Source organism: Phaethon aethereus (genome assembly GCF_964289735.1).
Source record: "Phaethon aethereus genome assembly, chromosome: 2".
In the NCBI taxonomy this organism is placed as follows: domain Eukaryota; kingdom Metazoa; phylum Chordata; class Aves; order Phaethontiformes; family Phaethontidae; genus Phaethon; species Phaethon aethereus.
The window spans coordinates 110561843-110588143 of NC_138582.1; the positions used below are offsets into that span (position 1 = coordinate 110561843).

General features: G+C 42.5%; 1 protein-coding gene across 1 annotated transcript in view; it reads right to left on the minus strand.

Annotated features, from left to right (window-relative positions):
* CNTNAP2 (contactin associated protein 2) overlaps nt 1–26301 on the minus strand; it is a gene marked incomplete at its 3' end in the record, with an annotated part of 1307043 nt that overhangs the window by 459206 nt on the left and 821536 nt on the right. Inside the window, exon 11 of the mRNA XM_081996846.1 lies at nt 23737–23843. Coding sequence (XP_081852972.1) covers nt 23737–23843 — 107 coding nt within the window. The remainder of the gene's footprint in view (nt 1–23736; nt 23844–26301) is intronic.

The window sequence follows — 26301 nt, forward strand, 5'->3', positions numbered from 1 at the left end:
GCATACAAAGAACAAGAAGTATCTCGGGGTTTCACTCCACTTAATCAAAAATAACTATTTATTTTCCCCATATGAACCACACGAAACACTGTTACAGAGCAAACAAAGCAGTAAGAAACTGAGCTGCCATGTCTTGTTACTATTCACATTCATTTTTGTATTTTGGCTTTCCTCATCCTTGTTCACCACTTTGTTCTGCAAGTGCAAGACTTCCCATGGCTTCAGCTTGTGACAAAAGAATACTACTACACTCTTTCAGAATGGCCAGCCAGGCCTGAGAGGAGATAATCATCCTTTAATCTCCCCAGCAGAGGTACAATGCTCTTCCATTGCTTTCAGGCACAAAACATGAACACATTGCCCAACAAACCACACTTTTGCCCCTGGACAAAAAAAGACTAAGATACCCCAAATGGTCAGCTCTACTGAAGTAACGGTAGCTTGCAGGGGGAGTCTGCTTAAGACGACGACCAAGGAATCCATTGTAGAAGGAGATGCTCCACTGCTTCTCCTCCACCTCAGGATTAGGTCTGAATTGCTTTATATCTTTTTGCATTTTTAAGGTTACATTCCATAAAAGATGAGTCGTCCTGCTTGGAAATTAAATTCTCAGACACTTTGGGGTAACTGGCCACCATTCTTATACCCAAGATATGACATAGAGTTGATTGCAAAGCCCCTGCTTTCTCCAGCAGATTATCCAGGGCAGGCAAAGCCCTTATTAGGCCCCCCTTCTCCAGTCACATGCACAGGGAAATGCACAAAGGTCTTTGGGAGTCTGCTTTTCCTCTTGTACTTCTACGGGCAGTATGAGCATATTACACATTCATACAACTACATCACAAAAACAAGCATTATTATGAGGCAGTAACTGGAGGTGGTTAGCAGTTTTTGAAAGATCATCCTCCCTTCCAGGAAAAATTGTGGCATTACAGGAAACCAAGGAACAGTTTCATAATTTTCTTGAATAGTTTGCTTTTTAAAAATAAGTTTTTGAATTAAAACATTAGCTCATCAACATTTAGCATGTTTCCAGTGTGGTAGATGATGAATGAGGGTCTGATTTTACATTGATCAAATGTTCTCATTAAACTTTTGGAATGAAAAGAGATTTTGGGGTTTTTTGCAATTTTTCTTCTCATTTTTTCAAATAGCTCTTCTGCTTGTAATGTTTGTAAAGGCTTTGAGTCTCATGAAAAAGAGCATCATTATTCCTACTGTACAGATGAGCGGAAAAAAAACCAAACCAAGAAAAACCCGCACAAGTGAGAAAGAGAAATAACCTGCCCCAAAATTACATCATTGGGAAATGCTAACACAAAGGACTGAATCTAAGTATGCTGATTCTCAAACCACAGTCCTATCAGATTGATAATGCCACCTTCCACATACAAGGAAATTCATTCCAAGTGTAGAATTTATCACATCTTTTCTACACTAGGTAATGTATATAGGAATTCTAGAAACTGTAGAAAGTGTCTGGTTATCTGTTGGTACATACTGCCCTTTTAATGGCAAACATGATTAAAAACCAGTATGTTCCCCTATTTTGAATTTAAAAACAATCTTTTAAAAAAATTACACATGGGGAGATAAATAACGTCTAAATATATATCTGAACTTCTCATTCCTTTGACTACTGTGCGTCTTTACAGTTGATCTTTACATTAACTTCATTCTTCCACGTGTCTGAGAAAGCCAGGAACAGAGTTATTTCAAAATACGTTTTTTTCTTTCCAATGGCTATCAATGGGATTTTAATATCAGCACCTTAATACTTTTTTGCAATTAAAGTGTTTTAACAGTGAAGTAATATGCTAGATTGTCTTAATGGAAAAGTTTAAGAAAAACCTAATTAATTTTGAAGTCTTTACATGCAGAGTCCTTTTCAGGCTCTGATTAATTCTGACTTTGATTTTACAGCATACATGAGTGAAGTTATCTATTCTTAATTACATGTTCTCTTTTAACTGTCCCCTGGAAACAATATTTGCTTGTGCATTCTGAATTACAATAACACACAGGTTACAGTTGCCTGCAAAAACTTAACTCATCTAATACCTAAGCTTTCCCAAAAGCAAGCTGCAATTCAGACATGTTGCTTGGTTAGTTTTAAATGTGTTAATTAGGTCATCAAATTAAGGGACTGAAAATGCTCTGAATTAGACCCTGACCTCACACTGTTACTGCACTCACCCCAAATATATTTCACCCAGCTAGTAGAAAGTTAGCTTAAAAACTCACAAAACTTGATTCTAATGTAGAGCTACATCCAAATAGCCCAACTGTACAAACAGCTAAAACCTGAAGCCCAATTTCAGCCCTTACACACTATCTCTCTCTGTCATCCCTCATCTGATAGAGTAATTTCGAGCTGATTTTTTAATTTCAGCATAATTGCTGCTGGTTGACTATTCATAGTCTGTTTTGCATCCTAATGCTCGTTTACTCCACTTAACCTTCACCAAATAGTACTGATGCTATTGCTCATTTTGGAATTGTAGCCCTTTCGGTACTGAACACAGATTCCATCCATTCACTTACAATAAAAACGCAAGTTGCTTCCAATTTATTACACATTCTGCATTTCATAAACACCTGGTGCAGAGCAATTCTCAGCTCAGCAGACAATAAATTAGTAGCAGCAGAAGTAACTAGAGCTTATGACACTGAAACTAAGAACAAGCTGATTTTTACAAAAATAAATATTGGAGTACAAACCTAAAAAACTGCAACAAAAAAATATTAACAGAGTACAAACCTCTTCTTTCCCCAGTGTTCCTGGAACAGGTCAAAAATGCAGCAGTTTGGGGCTTATATGTTTCACATGAATAATTACATTAAGACCTCAGACTAAACCAAACAACTTCACCCTCATTTTAAAATTACATTTTAATAAAAAAAAGAGGTAATTTAATAATAGCCTGGAACCTTAGGAAAAAAAAAAACACATTATGTTAAATCCTTTGAAAACACATAATAAATAACAGAAGATGAATCCACAAAGACTATTATAAATTATGATAACATTTCCTTTGAAAAGCATTATTGGAAAAGAGATTAGTCTCTTTAGGAAGCTAGCATATTGATTATATGATCCTTTTAATAATCTTCTGTAAACAGAAGTAGTTTCTTTATAAACAGGCTTTCAGAAAAGACAAACATCCCAAAAGTTGAAGTTCTACAGAGCTTGTATCAAATTTGAACATTTGATAGTTCAGATACAGGATGTGGGAAAGGAGAAGAATAAATTGATAACTAGCTGAGAACAATCACTTGTTGAAAGTGCTTTCTCAGAGGATACTAACAGCAGAAGAGACAAAGGCCCCTTTCTAGAGATTTCAGAAATTCTAGCTCACTTTTCCCCCCCTATTACTCCAAGATCAGCATTGTTCAGACACACCTCCATGCTGCCAAGTTTGAACGCAGTATTATTCACCTCCTGGAATATTCCTTATTCCCATTACCACATCCCACAGCAGCTGTCCTCTATCAGCCCAAATGATGCAAATCACCTCAAACACATGAGGATGTGGGGGGGAATGGGAACAACTCAGATTTTGCCCTACTGAAAGCTTGTCTTTCATATTTCCAAAACTCAGCAGCTTGGGTTTCCAGTATTGTTCCTTACTCCTCCTATCATATAATTCAAACAATCTGTCTTCCATGAACAAGGCTAATGGGCATCGCAAAGCCCCCCCTGCATGCCTTAAAATGCCAGCTTTCAACTACAGAGACTAAGACCAGTATGTTCATATGTTGCCCAATTTAGTTATGGAAACTTGCAATTTATTACTGGGAATTCAGTACAAGATCTCACAGTCTTGTGTAAATCATTCAGTCATATGGGCTGCTGAACCTGTTTTCAGTCTCACTAAAATCAGATGCTTACATGTCCCCTTCTGTGGCATCTATTGCAGTGCCGCTTTCTGCAGAAGGTCCAATTCTGGAATCAAAGATTTGTTCATGCAAGATGCTGCTGACTAAAGCATCACATTTCACTGGCAAATATTCAGAAATGTCAAGGTGATAGTTTGTAGCAGCCCTGCACACAAATCCCTGCAGCAAAACTGAAGGGGAGAAAGTCTTGCGCCAAGCCGTCTCAAAATATAGGACATATCTGATTAGGCTGTATCTTTCAGTTGAATTGTATTCAAAAGTGGTGTTCTTCCTGTCTTTTGAATAGAATATTCTTTCACAAGAATGTCTTACATAATGCAGTTTCTGAGCACAAAAGTATTTATGGTTCTTCCACAGCTTCACAATGGAGAAAATTATGTAAGAAATATGCTTATAGGCTTAAACTCAGAAAGATTATGTAGAAAGGAGTTGGTAAACCTTCGCACACACAAGGCCAGGAACACTGTGCAGAGAAAGCAATGCTTTAAAGCTAGCATCTCCATGCATTTTTAATCAGTATCTGTAATACATGTCTCCCTCCACTTCTCTGGAATCTAAGCAGAATGCTAAGTTAAATGTAAAAAAAAAAAAAAAAGAAAGAAGAAAACAAAAAAGAGACAAATCTTTTGACATTCATAGATATGTCTTTTTAGGAAGCAGCAGGATCTGTTCTGCAAGGGGGCCGAGTCGGGAGCTGCGAATGACCCCTGTACAGGCTGTGGCCTCACGGACAGGGTACCATGCCACCCTCCCCCTGTTCCCAGGCTGGGTCAGGGCAGGATTGATAGCCCAGGTGACTATGAGGCAAGGCGAGGTAACAGGCCAGGTGCAGGGACCATTCAGGAAGTCGAGCCATGACAGCAAAAGACAGGGCTGGACACAAGCCTGCCCATAGAAGAGCTGAGGGCAGGACAGTGTGACCCGTTGCCAGCTGCAACGAGCCCCACAAGTCCATGGGCATGTGGAGTGAGGAGTGGAGCTGGTTGTGCTATTGGGCAATTAAAGCCTAATAGTGCCCTTGGGGTCCTCAGCCTCTCCTGTACAAAAGCTTACCGTCTGCCTGACCCCTCCAATCAAGCCTTTGAGCACTACTTTAAATCTCAGATATCAAAGAAGACGTTTACCAGTGACTCGCCTACAGGTTTATTAAAAATCCAAACAGAAAGCTGCTGGTAGGATAGATGCTGAGGCAACAGCCAAATCAAAGACTACCTCAGCAGTCCAGCTGATACATAGCGTAATTTTAAATGGAACAAGAAGAATTTGTATATCTTGTTAGACATGTGACAGAGGCTTGGCTATGTGGGGGGTTTTTTCTGTTTCCATTTATGGGGAGAAATTTTTAAACAGGGGATCTCTCAAACTTAAGTTAGAAAATATTTATAATACCATTTGCAAGGACATTCTGTGTAAGCTTATACATATCTTAGAAATACTTGTGCTTAACATAACATATATTCTTCCCTGCTGGGAATTACATCTGTAAAGTGAAGGCCAAAGCATCAAATGGCACACTATGGTTTTTGTAATCATTGTATCTGAAAACAATTCATAAACTGTTTTTGGTTCCTTCATCTCACAGGAAAAGACTAAATGAAGAAAGACATGCATGGTAATATGCACCCAAACTTTAGTATGTTCCTTGGGAGCAAAGGATGTGAAAGAAAACTAATCACTGAGAGTTTCTTTGAGAGTCTGAATAAAAACTAACATGAGGAAAGCCCAATCAGCATACGCACTTTTCTTTTACTCACTCCTTCTTCAACAATCTAGCAAACATTGTTTAGGCCTCTTAGATGCAAACAGATCATTCAGCTTTTTATTACCCAGCAAGCTAGGATGTCCTGAAACACTTCAACTCTTCTTGAAAGACTGTTAAAATTTCACTTCAGTACCTTTCTTTGGGAAGTTGCAGCTTATTTTTGTTTCCTTTTTTCCTTATTTGTTTTTTTTTTTAATTAAATTTACTCTTCTAATTTTAAGGAGGGTTCTTAAGGAACAGGATAGGAATATAAAATGTAATAGGAAAAATAGTTCTCTCCAATTTTATCTTCTTGAATACATTTTTGATTCATTCTTCCTTAGTAAGGCAGAGCTATATCAACATAGACTTAGGCTTTACATACAGGTCCTGGGAACTCTATTCTGGCTTTGACGTTGAAGGTTGCATACTGTATGTGAAACACTAAACCAGTTTCTATCAACATCAAATCCTTAATGATGTAAACCCAAGTCTCCTTCTGAGCACAGATGAGTAACTCTACTCTACTCTACAACTGGTAGTATTGGCCATCAAATTATTATGCCTTCTCCACATTGTTCTGAAAGTTGATCATCAAGAAGTGTGATATACTGAGGAAAAATAATATGCTTAAGTTTCCTTAAACAGAGGTTTTACTGGGTATAGCAAGGTCAATTCCGCTGCACTGGAAGTTGGGGGGGGGAGGGGCAATTACTCTCTGTTACCTTAATTTTCAAAGGGAAGGGAAAGGGAAGGGATGAGAGGAGAGAGGAGGTCGAGTTGGAAGGGACCTGCAATGACCATATAGTCCAACTGCCTGACCACTTCAGGGCTGACCAAAAAGCATGGTATTAAGGGCATTGTCCAAAGGTCTCTTAAACACTGACAGGCTTGGGGCATTGACCACCCCTCTAGGAAACCTGTTACACGGTTTGAGCATCGACAGACGCAGCTTTGAGCCATTCCCACATGTCCTGGCACTGATCCCAGGGAGAAGGGATCAGCACCTCCCTCTCCACTTCCAAGACTCAGGAAACTGTAGAAAGCAGGGAGGTTGCCCCTCAGCCTTCTCGCTAAACTGGATAAACCCAGCATCCTCAGCTGCTCCTCAGATGACATGTCTTCCAGCCCTTTCCCCAGCTTTATTGCCCTTCTTGGGACACATTCAAGTACCTTAAAAACCTTTTTAAATTGTGGGGCCTGATTTATGGGATTGTATTCCCACACTGTGTCCCCCCACAGTACAGGAATGCAATTAGTTTAGCGATAGCTAATTATTTCAGGATGTGCTATTTCCGTATTCATTTGCCTTCTGAGGTCCTTTGCAATGAGGAAAGCATGGTCTTAAAATATAGTGGCTATAAGCTCCTTTTCAACTGTAACTCAAACCATAGGTTTTAGCTCTTTTTAATGGTTGCTTTTATTGATTTTTAAAAAACCCTACAAACTGCTTTTCTATCTGAATAAAGTAATAAGTAATTTCATCAGACCGACAGTCTCAGGTGGGCATATAAAAAGCAAAATCTTCAGTCCTTCTTTGCAGCTATCTTACAGGTGTGTAGGGACTTTTAAAGAGAGGCAGTTGCCCTTTAGTGCCAGATGGCCACCTGGACAGCCAAATCCTTACCCACATCCTCATTATCAGCAACAACCTTCCTCTTCACTAAATGCCTGCAGAATTAACTCAAAATGTCATCAGCAACCTTTATGCACACGGCTGGAGAGTAAAGTTTACCCCCACAGACAGCAATGCCACAAACTGCATCGCATTGACCGACCAGTGTTTCATCTCATCTAGCTTTTTTCAGGGTCTGGGCTGATTTGGCACTTTCTCCAACACAACTTCCAAAATGGAAGCTCAGTTAATGCCAGCTGTGGTTATTTGCTTTCCTAGGAGGCAGACATCTATTTTCCAAAGTGACTAGATGGACACCACCAACTTCATGTTCAGAGCCCACCCACACAGTCTGTTGCTCAGCTGGCCAGTGGAAGGCTGGACCTGCTGGTTGTGACTGCGTGGAGCTGGACTCCAGCAGGCTACCAATGGGTGAAAATCTCATTAACACATCTCTCAGGCTCCACCCTTCATGCTTTGATGACAGCAAATGTATGAAACAGTGAAGTTGACGGTCAGGTCTTTTGAATTGAGATTGCAGAAAACCATTGTCGAAGATTTGTAGGCTTCTGGCCTTCTCCAAAAGATACATTCATTGTCCACATCATATTCTGGATTTCATGGCATCCATGAACCAGAAAAAGCTGTATGTAATGGTATGTTTCCCTGGCCCACATTCTCCATACCAGCTGAAGCTCTGACAGAGAGATAGCCCCTACAACAATAAACCATGCATGAAGAAATGCAGGTAACACAATGTCAGGTGGAGGACCATGAGTTTCTGCTCCAGTTTGGAAACATTAGAGTAGGCAAATGTTCCTTGGGGGCATGAGTGGATCGCAGGGTGACTACAAGCCGCAAAAGGACTACAAGCAAATGCATTATTGTGTGTCAGGCAAGATATTTCCATGGGAAAGGCAAGCATTGTGCAAAGCCCTGTAGCAGGAGTGGTGGGAACTCAGCTGTACCACTAGGGACATTTCTCATTCCTCGGGTTCAAGAAAGATAAATACCATCTAGGATGAAGGTAAACAAAGATTAAGCTGTTGATTAGGGGCATGGAGGGCCTACAGAAGAAAATTACTAGAAGGAGCAAGACAAACACTGAGAGGGCTGCCATAACTTTCAAGAAAGATATCAAGAGTAGAGGCCAAAGGAGGAAAAGAACTCTTGAAGTGCAAGGAAAATGATGGTCAAGAACACAAAACAATTCAGGACTTTCTCTCCAAGAAGAAGACCTCACCATAAGCAGTGTAGTAGCAAATATTCCTTGGTGCAGTGATGAGGAATGGTGAGGAAATCCTGCATGTGCTCTATGTCTCCGCAAAGTTCATGCAGAGGCAACCAAAAGCCTTTCTTTCATCTCTGGCATCTCCACATTCAAAGGAATGTCTATGGTATAAATCCCTTTATTTACATAGTCTGAATATCCACAGGGATGCCCAGCAGTTCTTCCCTATACATGGCCACCAAAGGCAGGGACAGACCCCTGGGCCTCCTGGACAAAGGACTGCCTCAGGGCCAGCACCCAAAGGCCTTCCTCTGAAGGATGCTGGGCAGAGGGGCACCAGGTGGGGCTGCAGTAGCTGGTGGTGCAGACGGTGGGCTCGTCACCCCTATGTCACAGTGCCACCACCTCACAATGCAGCAGTCACAATGCCCCGGGGAAGAAGAAAGGGGGCATCCTCCTGTGTCCTGCTGCAAGAGATGGCCCGGGGGTAGCCTGAAGACATGTGAGAGGAAGTCCTTGAGGAGCCAGTGGAATTACTTGGAAGGAGCTGAGGGCGGAAGACTGGAGGTGGCTGGGTGAGGCTGCTGCAGGTTGTCCACTGCAAGGCCAGCTCCTGATGGAACCATGTTCAAAGCTCATGTGATAGATGGAAATCCTGAGTCAGACTTTGGGGAACAGACATAGCTCCTCAGGAGATGAGAAGAACCAGCAGCCTCTGGAGGTGCCAATGGCTATCAGGCCTTTTCAGATGGATAGCAGTGGCAAAACCAAGGGAATGCCCTCTAGAGAAGCACTTAAGGAGCACTGTGAATCTAGCCATCCTCATTCCCTGTGGAGCCAGGGGCAGCAGCCGTAAGAAATGGGATGCACAGATGTTGCCAGGGGTCTCAGTGCTCTGGAGCACCCACTGATGCCCTGCCAGGCATGGGGATAATTCTTGCCCCCAAGGTCAATCAGGCCAGGGGAATTTGGCCAATCTCGGAAGCCCTGGAGATGGCTTCAGGTTGAGGGAGAAGAGGGCTTGGACATCTCTGGGGAGGTGTGACAACCTGTGGGATGAGGAGGCAGGTCGTGCTCACATGCTCAGGGAATAGCTGATCACCAGCGCTGGGGCCAGGAAGGAATTTTCCCCCGGGGCAATTGGCACTGGTCCCCAGGGGTTTTTTGGCTTCCTCTGCAGCACTGAGCATGACCACCGGAAGCCTTGTCAGGGCTCCTCTGGTCCGTTTTGACTAGGTTCCCGCCTGCTGTTCATGCACCACAAAGGTGGTCCTTGTGCCCTGCATCCGAGGGGAGGAAGCCTTCTAGACTCCCAGGGTGTCTCCAGGGGTTGCTTCTTTTCCTCTGTAGCACTGAGCACAGCTCCTTGCCCAGGCTCCTCTGGGCCCTTTCGGCTCGGTTCTTGCTGGCTGCTCGGGCCCCTCCAAGGCACCACTCGTGCCCTGGCTCTCTCTGGATCTCTTGCCCAGTGCGAGCTGGGAGTGGGAGTGAGCTCTGCTCCTCCCTTGGCTCCATTTCCTCAGGGGTTCTTGCTTGTGCAGAACAGCCTGTGCTTGAAAGGGCTCCAGGCTGCTGCCCCATCCAGAGCTGCTGCCACTTTTCAGCTCTCCCCACATGTGATACAGGTGCCGGGCAGGCACGAGAGCACTTGTCAGGCATCGCTGGCCAAGGAGCACAGCGGAACAAGTTTTGAATGGCAAAAAGTGTGCTTGTCATCGATATGTGTCATCCTTTGGAAAATAACGCACAGTACCACACACCGCTTCTTCTTCTTTTGTGTGTGGCTGGTGCCGATTCTCCTTCTTCAATTTCTTACTTTTCAGGAAACAGGGACTGCTTTGGCCTGTATTTCTGCTTCCTGTGGCTTTCCTTTGCCAGGCTGCAAGGGATGGCTTTTCAAGTTAAACTGAAGAATGCACCAGCCTGCTCCTAACTGCACATGTGCATAAAATATCATAAAATAAAATCCTGTTGCCACTTGTAAGCTTTGTGATTGGTGTCCTTGAAGAAGTTTTCAGAGCTGAAAAACCACTGGCGTTTCAGGCAAATAACAGTCTTATGCTTATTCCACTCATCGTGAGTGCAGGGAATAGGATAGGCTGGAACGGAAGAGTTATGCTATGCTATGCCTAGAGCTCTACATGACCAGCTATGACCTAGGCCTGAGGGCTCCATTCAGGAAAGCAGCTCTCTGCAGTGCAGGCCCCAGGCCCACCAGTAGACAGGGGCAGAGATGGGCCCACCTACAGCATCACTCAGGCAGGGGCTGAAGGCCCCAGGCTGAGCTGACACATGTCCACTGGACCCTTGGCAGGAGACAGTGTGGGTGGGGGTCCCAGGGGAGGCTGGTCCCAGCCACTGAGGCCTATGAGCACCCCCAGGGCCCTGGCAGAAGTAGACTTGCACTGCTCATATGCTCTGCTTTAGACATTGATGGTTGGCTACTTTGGAGACCAAGTATTGAGCCAGATGGACGTTCGCTCTGATGGAATACTGTTGTTCTTTGGCTCTTTTGTTGTACCATGTTTTCCCAATGGAAACAGCTCAGGCACTTCTAAAAATTAGTAGAAGGAGAAAAAAAATCCACAGGGAAAGGAACAGGTATTGCTCACATGACAAAAGTTTGCAACCGTTTAGTTCTGGAGCAGAGAATCACAGAATCCTTGAGGTTTGAAAAAGCCTTAAAGATCATCAAGTCCAACCATCAACCCAACACCACCATGCCCAAAGTGACACATCTACAGGGGTTTTGAACACTTGCAGTGATGGTGACTCCACCACCTCCCTGGGCAGCCTGTTCCAATGCTTGACAAGCCTCTTCGGGAAGAAATTTTTCCTAATATCCAATCTAAACATCCCTTAGCGCAACTTGAGGCCATTTCCTCTCATCCTATTGATAGTCACTCGGAAGAGACCAACACCATCTCACCACAAACACCTTTGAGGTAGTTGTACAGAGCAATGAGCTCTCCCCTCAGCCTCCTCTTCTCCAGGATAAACAATCACAGTTCCCTCAGGCACTCCTCATAAGACTGTGCTCCAGACCCCTCACCAGCTTTGTTGCCCTTCTCTGGACACACTCCAGCACCTCAGTGTCCTCCTTGTAGTGAAGGGCCCAAAACTCAACACAGGATTCGAGGTGTGGCCTCACCAGTGCCAAGTACAGAGGCACGATCACTTCCTTACTCCTGCTGGCCACACTATTCCTGATACAGGCCAGTATCTGTTGGCCTTCTTGGCCACCTGGGCACACTGCTGGCTCATGTTAAGTCAGCTGTCAACCAGCACCCCCAGGTCCTGTTCTGCCGGGCAGCTCTCCAGCCACTCCTCCCCAGGCCTGTAGCATTGCATGGGGTTGTTTTGATCCAAGTGCAGGACCTGGCATTTGGCCTTGTTGAATCTCATACAGTTGCCCTCCACCCATTGATCCAGCCTGTCCAGATCCCTCTGCAGAGTCCTCCAACCCTCCAGCAGATCAACACTCCTGCCCAACTTGGTGTATCTGCAAACTTACTGAGGGAGCACTCGATCCCCTCATCCCGATCATCAATGAAGATATTAAACAATACCGGCCCCAATACTGAGCCCTCAGGAACGCCACTAGTGACTGGACACTTAATTGGATTTAACGCCGTTCACCACAACTCTCTGGGCTCGGCCATCCAGCCAGTTCTTTACCCAGCTAAGAGCACACCTGTCTAAGCCATGAGCTGCCAGTTTCTCCAGGAGAAGGCTGTGGGAGACGCTGTCAAAGGCTTTACTAAAGTCCAGGTAGACAACATCCACAGCCTTTCCCTCATCCACTAGGCGGGTCACCTGGTCATAGAAGGAGATCAGGTTGGTCAAGCAGGACCTGCCTTTCATGAACCCATGCTGACTGGGCCTGATCCCTTGGTTGTCCTGCAGGTGCCCTGTGAGCACTCTCAAGACCAACCACTCCATAATCTTCCCTGGTACAGAGGTCAGGCTGACAGGCCTGTAGTTCCCAGGATCCTCCTTCCGGCCCTTCTTGTAGATGGGCGTCACATTGGCAAGCCTCCAGTCATCGGGGACCTCCCCTGTTAATCAGGGCTGGTGATAAATGATGGAGAGTGGCTTGGCAAGCTCCTCCGCCAGCTCCTTCAGCCCTCTTGGGTCGATCCCATCTGACTCCATGGACTTCTGAGTGTCCAGGTGGCATAGCAGGTCCTTAACTGCTTCCTCCTGGATTATGGGGAGTTTATTCTGCTCTCAATCCCTGTCTTCCAGCTCAGCAAGCTGAATGCAGGGAGAATACCTGGTCTGGCTATTAAAGACTGAGGCAAAGAAGGTATTAAGTACCTCAGCCTTTTCCTCATCCTTGGTGACAGTGTTCCCTGCCCCCATCCAATAAAGGATGGAGATTCTCCTTGGCTCTCTTTTTGTTGTTAATATATTTGTAAAAACATTTTTTGTTATCCCTTACGACCGTGGCCAGATTGAGTTCTAGCTGGGCTTTCGCCCTTCTAATTTTCTCTCTGCTTGACCTAATGAGATCCTTGTACTCTTCCTGAGTTGTCTGCCCCTTCTTCCAAAGGTGATAAACTCTCTTTCTTCCGTGAGTCCCAGCAAAAGCTCCCTGTTCAGCCAGGCCGGTTGTCTTCTCCATCAGCTCGCCTTGCAGCACATGGGGACAGCCTGCTCCTGTGCCTTTAAGATCTCCTCCTTGAATGTCCAGCCTTCCTGGACCCCTTTGCCCTTCAGGAATCTCTCCCAAAGGACTCTCTCAACCAGTGACCTGAACAGGCTGAAGTCTGCCCTCCAGAAGTCCATGGTAGCAGTTTTGCTGATTCCCCTCCTTACTTCACTAAGAATTGAGAATTCTATCATTTCATGGCCCAAGATGGCCTCTGACCACCACATCTCCCACCAGTCCTTCTCTGTTTGTAAACAGCAGGTCAGGCAAGGCACCTCCCCTGGTAGGTTCACTTACCAGCTGTGTCAGGAAGTTATCTTCCACACACTCCAGGAACCTCCTAGATTGTTTCCTCTCTGCTGTGTTTTATTTCCAGCAGACGTCCAGTAAGTTAAAGTCCCCCACAAGAACAAGGGCTAGCGATTGTGAGACTTCTGCCAGTCGCTTGTAAAATGCTTCATCTGCCTCTTCGTCCTGATTGGGTGGCCTATAAGAGACACCCAGCAGGATATCTGCCTTGTTTGCTTTCTCCCTCATCCTTACCCATAAGCATTCAACCTTGTCATCACAATTGTTGAGCTCTATACAATCAAAACACTCCCTAACGTACCGAGCCACTCCACCACCTCTCCTTCCTTGCCTATCCCTTCTGAAGAGCTTATAGCCATCCATTGCAGCACTCCAGTCATGAGAAGCATCCCACCATGTTTCTGTGATGGCAACTACATCATAGCTGTCGCGCTGCACAATGGCTTCCAGCTCCTCCTGTTTGGTGCCCATGCTGCGTGCATTGGTGCAGATGCACTTGAGCTGGGCTATCGATTTCACCTCCAACTCCGGCATGCCACCCCTAGGCTCATTTCTAGTGAGCCTGGTTTCATCCCTTTCCCCCTTGGAATGTAGTTTAAAGCCCTCTCGATGAGGCCTGCCAGCTCATAAGCAATCTCCACCTTGGAGACAGTTGTACTCCATCTGCTGCCAGCAGGCCCGGTGCCATGTTAACCACCCCATGGTCAAAAAAACCAAAATTTTGCCAATAGCCTCTGAGCCACGTATTAACTGGGTGTGTTTTCCTGTTCCTTTCAGCATTCCTTCCTGCCACTGAAGGGACTGATGAAAACACTGCCTGTGCTCCAGATCCTTCAACCAGTCACCCTAGCACTCTGGAGTCCCTTTTAATCACTTCTAGGCTTCTTTGCGCAACCTCGTCGCTGCCAACCTGCATGACCAACAACCAGTAGCAATCAGTGGGCCATACCAGACCAGGGAGTTCCCTGGTGACATCTCTCACCCGGGCTCCAGCGAGGCAGCCGACTTCCCTGTGGGTTGGGTCTGGTCGGCATATTGGGCCCTCTGTACCCCTCAGAAGAGACTCACCTATGACAATTATCCTCCTTTTTTTTCTTAAGGGAGGTAGTCGTAATGCATGGGGCTGACTGACTCATCCTAGGCAACCCCCTGGATGGACTTTCATCATGTTCCTGGCCCTCAAGTTCCAGAGCCCCACATCTGTTGTGTAAGGGCAGCTGGTATGGTGAGGGAGGCCAGAGGGGATTAGCCTGCCACCCTGAACAGGGACCTGTTTCTATTCCCCCTCGTCTCTTAGGTTCCCTCCTTCAGCCTGGTGGCAAGAGGGTAGGGGATCCTCTGCTTGTCATGGAGCCTCCATCTTCTGCCTCTGCCTCAGGGATGGCAGGGTGTCATTCCACTAATCTATTTTGGTCTCACACTCCCTGATGTTCCCCAGCCTCTCCACTTCAGACTGAGGGCTTGATCTTTGAGCCTTGCTAGTGTCAGAGATGTAGTTTGTTTCCATCCTCTGGAAACCCAGATGAACTAGATGAACATAGAAGACTCACAAACTGTGGTTCCCACATGTTTTTTTTTTTGCAAATTTGTTCACATGGTCAAATGATCTCGAGGTGATCCGCAGCTCTCACCCCCACCAGAAGGTACATGCCTCCTTCCCATGACATGACAGACCCAATGCCTAGGATGGGACGTGACTGCCCATTCAGTCCCTTCCACTAGTGCAGGGCTGGGAAAAAATGTCGTCAGACATTTCCTCAGCATGTACTGGTAGGGAAAGAAGGAAGTAGGAACAAAAATTAAACTAGAATAAGATAGGATAGTTCAGTTGGAAGGGACCTGCAATGATCATCTAGTCCAAGTGCTTGATCGTTTTAGGACTGACCAAAGGTTAAAGCATGGTTATTAAGGGCATTGTTAAAGTGCCTCTTAAATGCTGATGGGCATGGGGCATTGACTACCCCTCTAGGAATCCTGTTATGTAGTTTGAGCATCCCCTTGGTAAAGAAATGTTTCCTCAATGTCAAGTGAGAACCTCCCCTGATGGATGCAGATTTGAGCCATTCCCATGTGTCCTGGCACTGATCCCAGGGAGAAGGGACCAGCACCTCCCTCTCCACTTTGCCTCCTCAGAAAGCTGGGGAAAGCAGTGAGGTCACCCCTCAGCCTCCTTCTCTCCAAACTAGATGAACTCAGTGTCCTCAGAGGACATGCCTTCCAGCCCTTTCCCCATCTTTGTTGCCCTTCTCAGGACACATTCAAGTACCTTAACATCCCTTTGAAATGGTGGGGCCCAGAACCACACACAATACTAAAAGTTAGACGGCACCAGCACAGTGGCATAATCACCTCTTTTGACTAGCTGGTTATGCTGTGTTTAATGCACCCCAGGATGCAGTTTTCCCTCTTGGCTGCCAGGGCACCCTTCTGTTCAGCCAATTCTTCACCCATCACACCGTTTACCTGCTCATCTCATAGTTGGACAACTTGTCCAGAAGGATGCTGTGGGGGACAATATCAAAAGCCTTACTACTGTCCAGAAAAACTACATCCACTGCCTTCCCTTTATCCGCTAGGCAGGTGACGCTGTCGTAGAAGGTTATTAGTTAGACAGGACTTTCCCTTTGTGAACCCATGTTGACTGTGCTTGATGGTTGCATTGCCCTTTAAATGCCTTTCAACAGCACACACCATTTTCATTTTGTCAGACAATAGAAATTTGGAGAGTTTTTTCCTGTGTTTTGTCAGGAATGACACTCCACATTCAGATTATTTAGTGAAGATGATTATGCTGTTGCTGCCTGGAGGCACTCTGGCTGCCTATACATTCTCTTGAGAATAGTTAGTGCATTTATGTGTCCATAGTTGTACAATCTGATTCACGAGAACCTAAACAACCTTAGTATTAGTGAACAGTCTGGCTTATTTCACTCAGATTAGGTTGAGCAAGTAAGATAGCCTGCAACATTGCTTATTTTCAATCACAACAACAGATGCATTTTTTGTAAAAGCACTTTTCTATTCTCTATTCACACTTTCCCTTTCTCACTATACTAACTATAAGAAAGAAAGAAGCTTCTATACACATAGTCCATGTCTTGTTAAGAAAACTCTTTCTCCTGATCGAATAATGCATTAATATGCTTGTGAAACTGCAAGGCCTTTGCCTTTTCTAACAAATCTGTTTGAGATCACAAAGAATAACCATCTTGTTCTCAGAACTCCCCCAGTCTCCAGTGAAGTGTAAAACCGTAGTTTGATTTTTTGGGACGACTACATATCTGTACAGTTTCTTTTCTTTTTTTTCCTAAAGTTCAGAGCATGTTTTTTGCCAAATCATCTATTTGCTTCCTTGCTATGGAACTATTTCCGAAATTGCTGACATAAAAACATTGCTATGCCATCCTTTCTTACCTAGACTCTAAATGTAGAAAGTCCAATGTTTCAGGTGTTTCCTCATTTATGGAAATACAGGAAAATAAGCTAGTACAAACTAATCTGATGGAGGTCTTGATGAAGATCACAGCTAATGCAGATTAAATTTGTCTTTCTGATTACTAATTTTGGCCATAATCAGGAATCCAAATTATCACTGCTTCTACAATGTGCGTATCATAAATATTTCCTACTCAAAGTTTTTTTCTAAGTACTCTTAAACTCATTATGAAAGCAATATTTCATTTTATTTCAACATTCCTTGAAAAAATATCAATGCCCATTAGATTATGACAGTTTATGTATTTATAATTTCAAGAGGAGATTAGTGCTTTATTCCTCATTACCTTTGAATCATATAGGGTAACATCTATTCACAACAAGCTATGAGGAGACAAAGTCAGAGGTCAAGGTCTGTTATATTGAAACTAAGAAACACTACATTGTTTCAAATACTCATTTTAAAAAAGCTTACAGGACATTGCCAATCAACAGAGATGCATTCTGTGTATATTCTGAGGCAATTAATGTCTCTTCTAGTGACAAGAGTATGCAAGATTGTATTTCTCCTATTGCTTTTACAGAATGAACAGGCAACAGACTGTGAGCTGGATGTTAGTCCCTCCTATAGAATAACTGAAGATTTATAAGCAAACCCTTTCCTGTCCAATAGTCTTGAAGGAATGGGAGCTGTACACCTATAAAAGTAAGGACAGTGTGTGTTTGAAGGTGAAATTAAAGAAGAGTATAACTTGTCTCTTATGAGTAAAAATGGATATACATAAGATGACTCTTTTAAGTGTAAATTGGATGTTCTTGCTATTAGAGATCACTAGGAGAAGGCAATTATGATCAAAGTAGTTCTCCTGGCTTTTTCCTAAATCTAACAAAGTTTGTGCAGAAAGTGGTAGGTAGATATATCATAGTCATGGTAACCTCTGTCAGTAAATCCTTTATTGTGTTTCTCTTACATGCCGATTCTAGAGAAAGCATGCATTGAACTATTTAAAAATCTGAGACAAAGAAGCTTGAATGATCATTATTTATCATGATACGCCATTTGTAAATTTATACCATTCTGTTTTAAAAAAGATGTAAACATCTTCTGTAAACAGATGTAAACAGATGGAAGCACAGTAGAGCCTAAAACTAGATGTATAACTCATGTAAAGTGCAGCAAAGTGATGTTTCCTGAAGATCATGACGGAGATGAGAATAAGGAAAATGAGCTCCTGTTCTCAAAGGCTCCAGGAACAATTTACCAGTAGACTCTGGAAAAATATCATTCTAAGTACTCCTCTGCACAGCAGATCAGCCTTTTTTAGGCTGTAAAGTTTAATTAGTTGTGAATTAAAATAGAGCTGATACAATAAAGGTAGTAGGGATGACACTGTTAGTTATAAACCTAATAAGTAATTTAAATAATTTAGTAACTGTTTCATCACTGTAAATCATTATTTTTAGGGAAATACATTCACTTATCTTTTAGTCTTGTCTAATGATAAAATCAATCCTCTAGTCTGATACTTGCCACAGAATTCTCTTGGGAACTGAATATCTGTTCACCAAAAGAAGTCTGACAGATTTCTAGGGTATTTACCATCCAATGAGAAATACAATTTTTCAGCATTTTTGGTTAATTCACCACTGAGCTCCAGGGACCCAGCTGTAGCTGGATGAAACAAATTATTGTGGAGTAGAGATACCTTTTTCTGCAAATGGTAGCTTAAGCCTCTGACATGTAACAAGACAGTGGACATAGAGCTTGGAGATTTTGGTGTGTCTTTGAAAGATGAAGAGCCTTCCTGTAACAATGTCCTATTCTGAGAAGCAAATTATTTCATGATCTTAAAATAGCAAATGTACATAATTGATTTACACAATTAGAGAGATAGTAAGAAATAAAGTTGTTATTTCAGATTTATTTGAAATTTTTCCTTCTGTAGCTGTTTTTTTTGGTTTATAGTTTCTATGTCTCAGCCCCAGAATACATATTTCTCAATTTCTCTAGACTAACTGTTGCTTTCATTATCATACTATAAAAATATTATGACCAGACCTGTGTGAAACAAAGCCATTTTGATTCACAAAGATTTAATGCAAACATTTTTCTCTGTCTCACTTCAAGGAGTTCATCCCTTGCTTGTCTTTCAGTTTCAACCTCAAAGCAACCTAAAAACACAATCTGAAATACAGTCAAGGCTGCAAAGCCTTGCTTTGTTTCAGGTCAAAAACTCAAGAAACTGTTGAATTCCCTGACCAAAGCAAAATCAATTCACTGAAAAAAAACCTTCAGTAACACAGAATTATCTTGTTCCTTTAAGTTCAGCAAAACTGAAACATTAAAAACATCAGCTATGGAATTACAATCCCCACTAATGTAGTCTTGACTCCAAACTCTTTGAGGAATGCCCTGTTATGCCCACTGCACAAACATACATTGAGAAAATAAAGATATATTTTACTGTAGAGTATAATACTATTTGTTTTGTAAAATAATCTTATATTTAAGTAAAATAGCACTGAACAAGTGTTATCTGCACTTAAACACTTTCCTGCTCCATAGAATCATGACATCTGCTAAATTTTATAGCCTTTCATACAACCTGCAATGCTGTTTAAAATTGCTTTCAGATATTTTTATACCACACACCAGTTATCATTCCAACCTCCCTCCTCCCCCAGCATCTCTTTTGTACTGCTACTGCCACAAACATCAGAACTTAAAAGCAAAAGGCAGCACACCAAGCATGCCTGAGTACACATGCACACTGCACAAGTAGGAAAGGACAGATAGGGTCAGTATCATCATAACAGAGCTGAGGCCCCAGACCTCAGCACAGTATAACTACAACTGTTGGCAAGCTTCAACAAATCCCCTCATTATTCGCAGCTATACCTAATACTTTGAACATGGCTGGAACATGCTTTTGTAAATATTGACAGCTACTGCCTGCTCAGTAAAGGCAGAGTTAAACTTGTCTCAGTCTATAGCTTGATGCTATGGTTTTTGGTTTTCACTCATTTTTATACCATTAAATTCTATACTCTACAAAGGCATAAGACTTCACATACTCTGACAGGATACCTACCAAGTGAATAACTTTCTGCTCACACTCATTTTGTAAGAAAGAAGTCTTCTAAAAGTATAGCAACACACATAGTAAAAACTGAAAGTATGTTCTTTAAACACAAAACAAACAAAACAAAAGCTTAGCCATCTAAGTTAGAAACTCTGTCTGAATTAAAAACGTAAAGGTTCTTGAACAATGTGTCTCCAAATGACCTGGATAGCTGTAATCCCATACACTTTATCCATTCCATAGCTAAAGACAGGACAATATACTCCAAATCCCCCTTTGCAGTGCAGCAGTGCCTTTACTTGCCTTATTGTGCTGTTTTATCCATAAAAGGCAGGTGAAAATCCTATTAAGAGAAATGTTCACAGCTCCTTGGATTATTATTTCTTTCCTTTATAATAAATGCAATTTCAGAAAGGTGATGCCATCCATTTGTCCTTGCTACTTCTTTTTGTGACTCAAGAAGACAGATTAACTATGTTAGGTTATGTCTTAGAAGCTTGCCTGCACACCCACAAAGGAGCACAGAGACAATGGCAGGAGGGGAGCCCAAATAATACCCTTCCAAGCCATCCAGTGTCCAGGCACCAGCAACTGCTGGGTATGGATGGCATCCAGGGCCAGCCACTGGGCTGTCTGAGTGCCTGAGCTGAGCCGCTGGAGGCATCCACCATGTGTGGATATGGATGTTCACTGTTCTCACTAGCAGACATGCAACCTGCTTAGCCAGAGAGGGGAGCAGGATGATGCTGTCAGTGCTGTGTTCAGGTGCATGCTCTGTCTATGATCTTTACGGCCAGCCATGTATATATGTGGTGTACATGGGATCTGTGGGCGCATGCCTACCAGGAATACATTTATGGCCTCACTACTGGTTGGACCTGTAATACAGCTGCAGCCGTCTCATCTCTGGTGGGCTGTTGGATCCAGCATGACACATACTCCTTTGACAGATTATACTTCTTTTCAGGGGCTCACTAGATAAAATATACTTACTTAACTGAGCTTCCATCCCTGCATTTCTGCAACTAAAGACCGTAACAGCCTATCACATGTGTAGGAATCATATTTTCCAAGTGGCTGTAATAGATCACCCAAAGCTCTAAAAATACTATACTTTCAGAGAAATATATTAAATTCTTTCTTTGTTTCACTGAAATACTACACCACTGTAAATTCCACGTTTTCTTTCCCAAGATTAGATGCAACCACACCATCACTATCCATATTCACTCTTGGTGGAAAAAGGGCTGTCCACGAAATTTCTCTTCCAAGCATTGGTACTTTAAACATCTCACATTAATAAACATTTATTCGCCATTTAACTCTTTGAGTTTTACCAGTTCAGTAGCCAGACCATGGAGAACTTTGCCATTCAATGCACATATATATATTAATAGTTATTATATAAATACATTCGATCTTACATTAACACAATGTTTGAAAATAGAACAGGTTTTTGTTGAAATTCAGACAACTGTGAATTGACAAAACTTTCTCATTGGTTTGGGTTTTTTTGTTTAAAAATGAAAGAATTCTGCAATTCTCTTCATAAAATTTTACACAGCTGTAGTTAAAGTAAATAGTAAATTAATATAAATTTAATGGCTTCAATTTATACTTTTCACCTTTTCAGAAGCATTTTTACTCTCTCCTCAATATTAAGAGGTTGTTTGCTAAAGAAAAAAGGGAGAAAAGCAAGGACTGGATATGTTTTCTGCATCTTCTAGGTATTTTAGAATACACGTCGCAGATGAAAATCCCATTTGTAGTGTTACGATAGAATCACAGAATCATTAGGGTTGGAAAAGACCTTTAAGATCATCAAGTCCAACCACCAACCCAACACCACCATGCTCAATAAACCATGCCCTGAAGTGCCACGTCTACATGTTTTTTGAACACTTCCAGTGATGGTGACTCCACCACCTCCCTGGGCAGCCTGTTCCAATGCCTAACCACTCTCTCAGTAAAGAAATTTTTCCTAATATCCAATCTAACCACCCCTGGTGCAACTTGAGGCCATTTCCTCTCATCCTATCACTAGTTACTTGGGAGAAGAGACCAACACCCAGCTCGCCACAACCCCCATTCAGGTAGTTGTAGAGAGCGATAAGGTCTCCCCTCAGCCTCCTCTTCCCCAGACTGAACAACCCCAGTTCCCTCAGCCACTCCTCACAAGACTAGTGCTCCAGTCACACCTTGATACCTCAACATCCTCCTTATAGTGAGGGGCCCAAAACTGAACACAGGATTCAAGGTGCGGCCTCACCAGTGCCGAGTACAGGGGCACAATCACTTCCCTACTCCTGCTGGCCACACTATTTCTGATACAGGCCAGGATGCTGTTGGTCGTCTTGGCCACCTGGGCACACTGCTGGATCATATTCAGCTGGCTGTCAACCAAGCACCCCTAGGTCCCTTTCTGCTGGACAGCTCTCCAGCCATTCCTCCCCAAGCCTGTAGCATTGCATGGGGTTGTTGTGAAACCTCGTACAATTGACCTCCGTCCATTGATCCTGCCTGTCCAGATCCCTCTGTAGAGCCTTCCTACCCTCCAGCAGATCAATACTCCCGCCCAATTTGCTGTTGTGTGCAAACTTACTGAGGGAGCACTCGATCCCCTTTTCCAGGTCATCGATAAAGGTATTAAATAAGACCGGCCTCAACACTGAGCCCTGGGGAACACCGCTTGTGACTGGCTGCCAGCTGAATTTAATGCCATTCACTACAACCCTCTGGGCTCGTGTCCAGCCAGTTCTTTACCTAGCAAAGAGTACACCTGTCTAAGCCATGAACAACCAGTTTCTCCAGGATAATGCTGTGGGAGATGCTGTCAAAGGCTTTACTCATGTCCAGGTAGACAACATCCAGAGCCTTCCCCTCATCCACTAGGCGGGTCACCTGGTCATAGAAGGAGATCAGGCTGGTCAAGCAGGACCTGCCTTTCATGAACTCATGCTGCCTGGGCCTGATCCCTTGGTTGTCCTGCACATGGCCTGTGAGTGCCCTCAAGATGAACCTCTTCATAACCTTCCCTGATACCAAGGTCAGGCTGACAGGCCTGTAGTTCCTGGCATCCTCCTTCTGGCCCTTCTTGTAGACAGGCGTCACACTGCCAAGCCTCCAGTCTTCTGGGACCTCCTCTGCTAACCAGGACTGCTGATAAATGATGGAGAGTGGCTTGGCAAGCTCCCCTGCCAGCTCCCTCAGTACTCTAAGGAATAGAAGACACACGCTGCTGACTCTATGTACATTGTTCAGAACCCAGAAACAGAGCAAATGTTCCTTTTTCTCTTCTTTCTGTGTTTTATCATGTAGGGCATGTGGAACTTATAGGATATATTCTTATTTGAGAAACTCATAACAACAGAGTAAATAATTTGATTTTAGAATGGCAAATAATCAGTATATAAACACGCTTCCGGATTAGGAACCTGAACAAGTGTCTCTCTAGCACCAGTCAACAGCTTAGGGCAGATTCACCATGTCCATCTGAAACTCTAGTGTGCAATTGCCAAAGATGTGTTTGTTCAGTCCACCCAACTAAGAGAGCTGTACTGCTTTGGTCCTTTGCATGGTGCAGCACACTGCTATATAAATACATTCCTATGTAGATAAGGTGGAGTATGATTAAGCCAACACCTCCTTTCAAAAAAGGTTTTAGGATCTTTAACAACCAGAGAGGAAGACTTTGACTTTTTACCTCAACCAAAACTCATCAGTTTCTTCCCTACTCCACTGCAATTTTGAAACTGAAGGATGGCTTACAGTTATGACAAGTCGCGCCACTGTATCCAATTCCATCGCAAGTGCACTTGAAGCTGTCCCACGTCTGGGTGCATTTGCCACCGTGTTCACAGTGATTGGGTACACACCTGTCAGGATGACAAGCAAAGACAGAAAGAAAAAGCTAAATGAGCATCAAGATTTACATACAGCTAAATTGTGAGCTGCCCAAGCAGTGTATCATGTCCTTGGCTGGTAATTAATCCTTGTTATTTTAGGCAGATTAACAGAATTTATATCTGAATGCACAACTGCACAAAAGATGATTCATCGAGGCTCTGCTGCAGCCCTTTTACAAATAGCAAAAAACCGCAATAAAGGTGAAATACATTCACTCATCATAAATTAGGGTACTAAGCTACGTATAACTGATGCTTAGCTGTCAAAACAAAAAAGAACATCACAAGTCACACCTCTTCCTGCTGTGCAGGTGGTGTTATGCCTCAAGGACTCTAGTCCCACAAATGACTGAAAGTTAAAGAAAGAATGCCAGTGAGTTGCTATTTATCTTTCTGTTGCCAGCAATGAGATAAAGTGGAGACAGATTGCCTGCTGGCTAGGATGGAAATTACTAATGCCGCATTATGAAAACAAACAATAAGCTTCAGTATAAAAACTGTAAAAGTTTTTTCTTCACAGTGATTTGTGGCAAGTGGTGTTCACCTTTCTCCCACTCACCTGCTTTTCTTCTCCATTACACTGTTGCTAGAGAGCAGAAGGAATGCAAAAGAAAAAGTGGAACAGCAAACACCAAGTTATTGCAGAACATATATTTATTGCTTAAAATGTTATCTAAATGTTATTTCAAAGTCTTGAGGTTGGCCAGTTTCTTTTCTATTTAAGATAGTTAAAAATGGGAATGACCATGTACCTTCACCTTGAAAACTACTACATTTCTTTTCTTTGAGAGGGCTTTGAAACATCATTAACAAAAATCTTTTTTTTTTCTTTTTAAATTTGTTACAGCCAGACTCAGTACAGGCCCTGTATTTTTGATCAAGAACTAAAGGAGCTTTTCTTTCATGTTGAGTTGGCCAAATCTAATTTATGAGCTATAGTTTTTATTATGACATTGGAAACAAAAATTAGGAGACCATCTATTACACAAACAAATTAAAATATTTTCATAAATGCATTAAAATTAAGTATGCTTATGTGTAAGATAAATCTGAATTTCATCATATTCCTGTGATAGTTAACAATACTCAAATATCAACCAAGGACAGCTTTTCTTTCCTATGTAGCAATTTATTGAAACTGAGAGCGTCTGGGTGAACCCCCTATAAGCTTACGGTCTCATGTCTCCTCAAGTTCCAATTAACAGCATTGGCATATATGACTCAGCTACCAAGAATAACGTATGTCATGATATGCATCAGAGACTTGAATGTTGTGTACTCAGTTTTAAAAAAGATTTTTGGTTTTATACATGCCAGTACAAGTATCTTAGAATATACTCAATATAGATGTCTCACATCCTGTACCAGCCTGTAGTGTTCAAGAGGCTACCCATTCTTTCTTTTTCAAAAAGGTCAGAAAACACTGGCTTGGTCAAAAATAGTGCTTAAAGAAACGCTCTTCTAAAGCAAGAAACAAAGCATTAAAATTTTTGTTTTCACAGTAAAATACAGTGAAACTACCTGAGGCAATTATCACAGTTCAATAAACTATGTTTTCAACATGGTTTAAGCAAATTCATTTAGTTTTGTAAGTGTGGCAGGCTAAATGCACAGATAGAGCTGATTACTGCTATTCAGCTAATAGGTGATGACTTTCTGCTGTGTTCTCAACACCACAGAAGAAAATAAAGAGCATATAATAGCACATTTCTAAACACCCAAATTATTTCCAATTTGTATGAATTCATAGCTGGTGGGTACAAAAGGAGGGAAAGAAGAGAGCAGTGACATTCCAAAAATAATCTCATAAAAATAACTTTTATTCAAAGATATACATTTAGGAACTACAGAAGTTCCTAAATCTGAATAAGTTTTTTTTTCCCAGCCTTTCAAAATAACTGCTTTTGATGAATTTTCTTCTTCATTTACATTTGAACATACATCACTTTAAGAGTATTTTTCCAATGACTAAACTAAACATTTTTCTATGTGAATTCCGCTATTTATTTATATGAAGTCTCAGGTAATGCTAGCAACTAAGTTTCACATTTTAGTGCGGTATAACTTACTTTTATTGTAGCATAACTAGTAAAGATACTGCATTATTGACTATATAATTGAGGTAAATTACTTAATCTAGGGAAATATGAAAAACAGATATTTAGCTGTATAATGGATATTTATCTGTATAATGGAGCATATTAAGTCATAAAAACAGAGGTATTCAGCAAACTCCTTGATACTATTTTTATACTTCTAGTATGATAGTTGGACTAGCCTAGTCTGCATCTGCAAAATTTCTTTCCTATTCATCTGCTTTTCCCTGTTCTAAATATGATGTAGTTAGAAAGAAGGAGATAGAAAGAAATAATATCTTAATATTAGTTCTTACTGGAGTTTAAATCAGACTATAGGATCATTTCCTTAA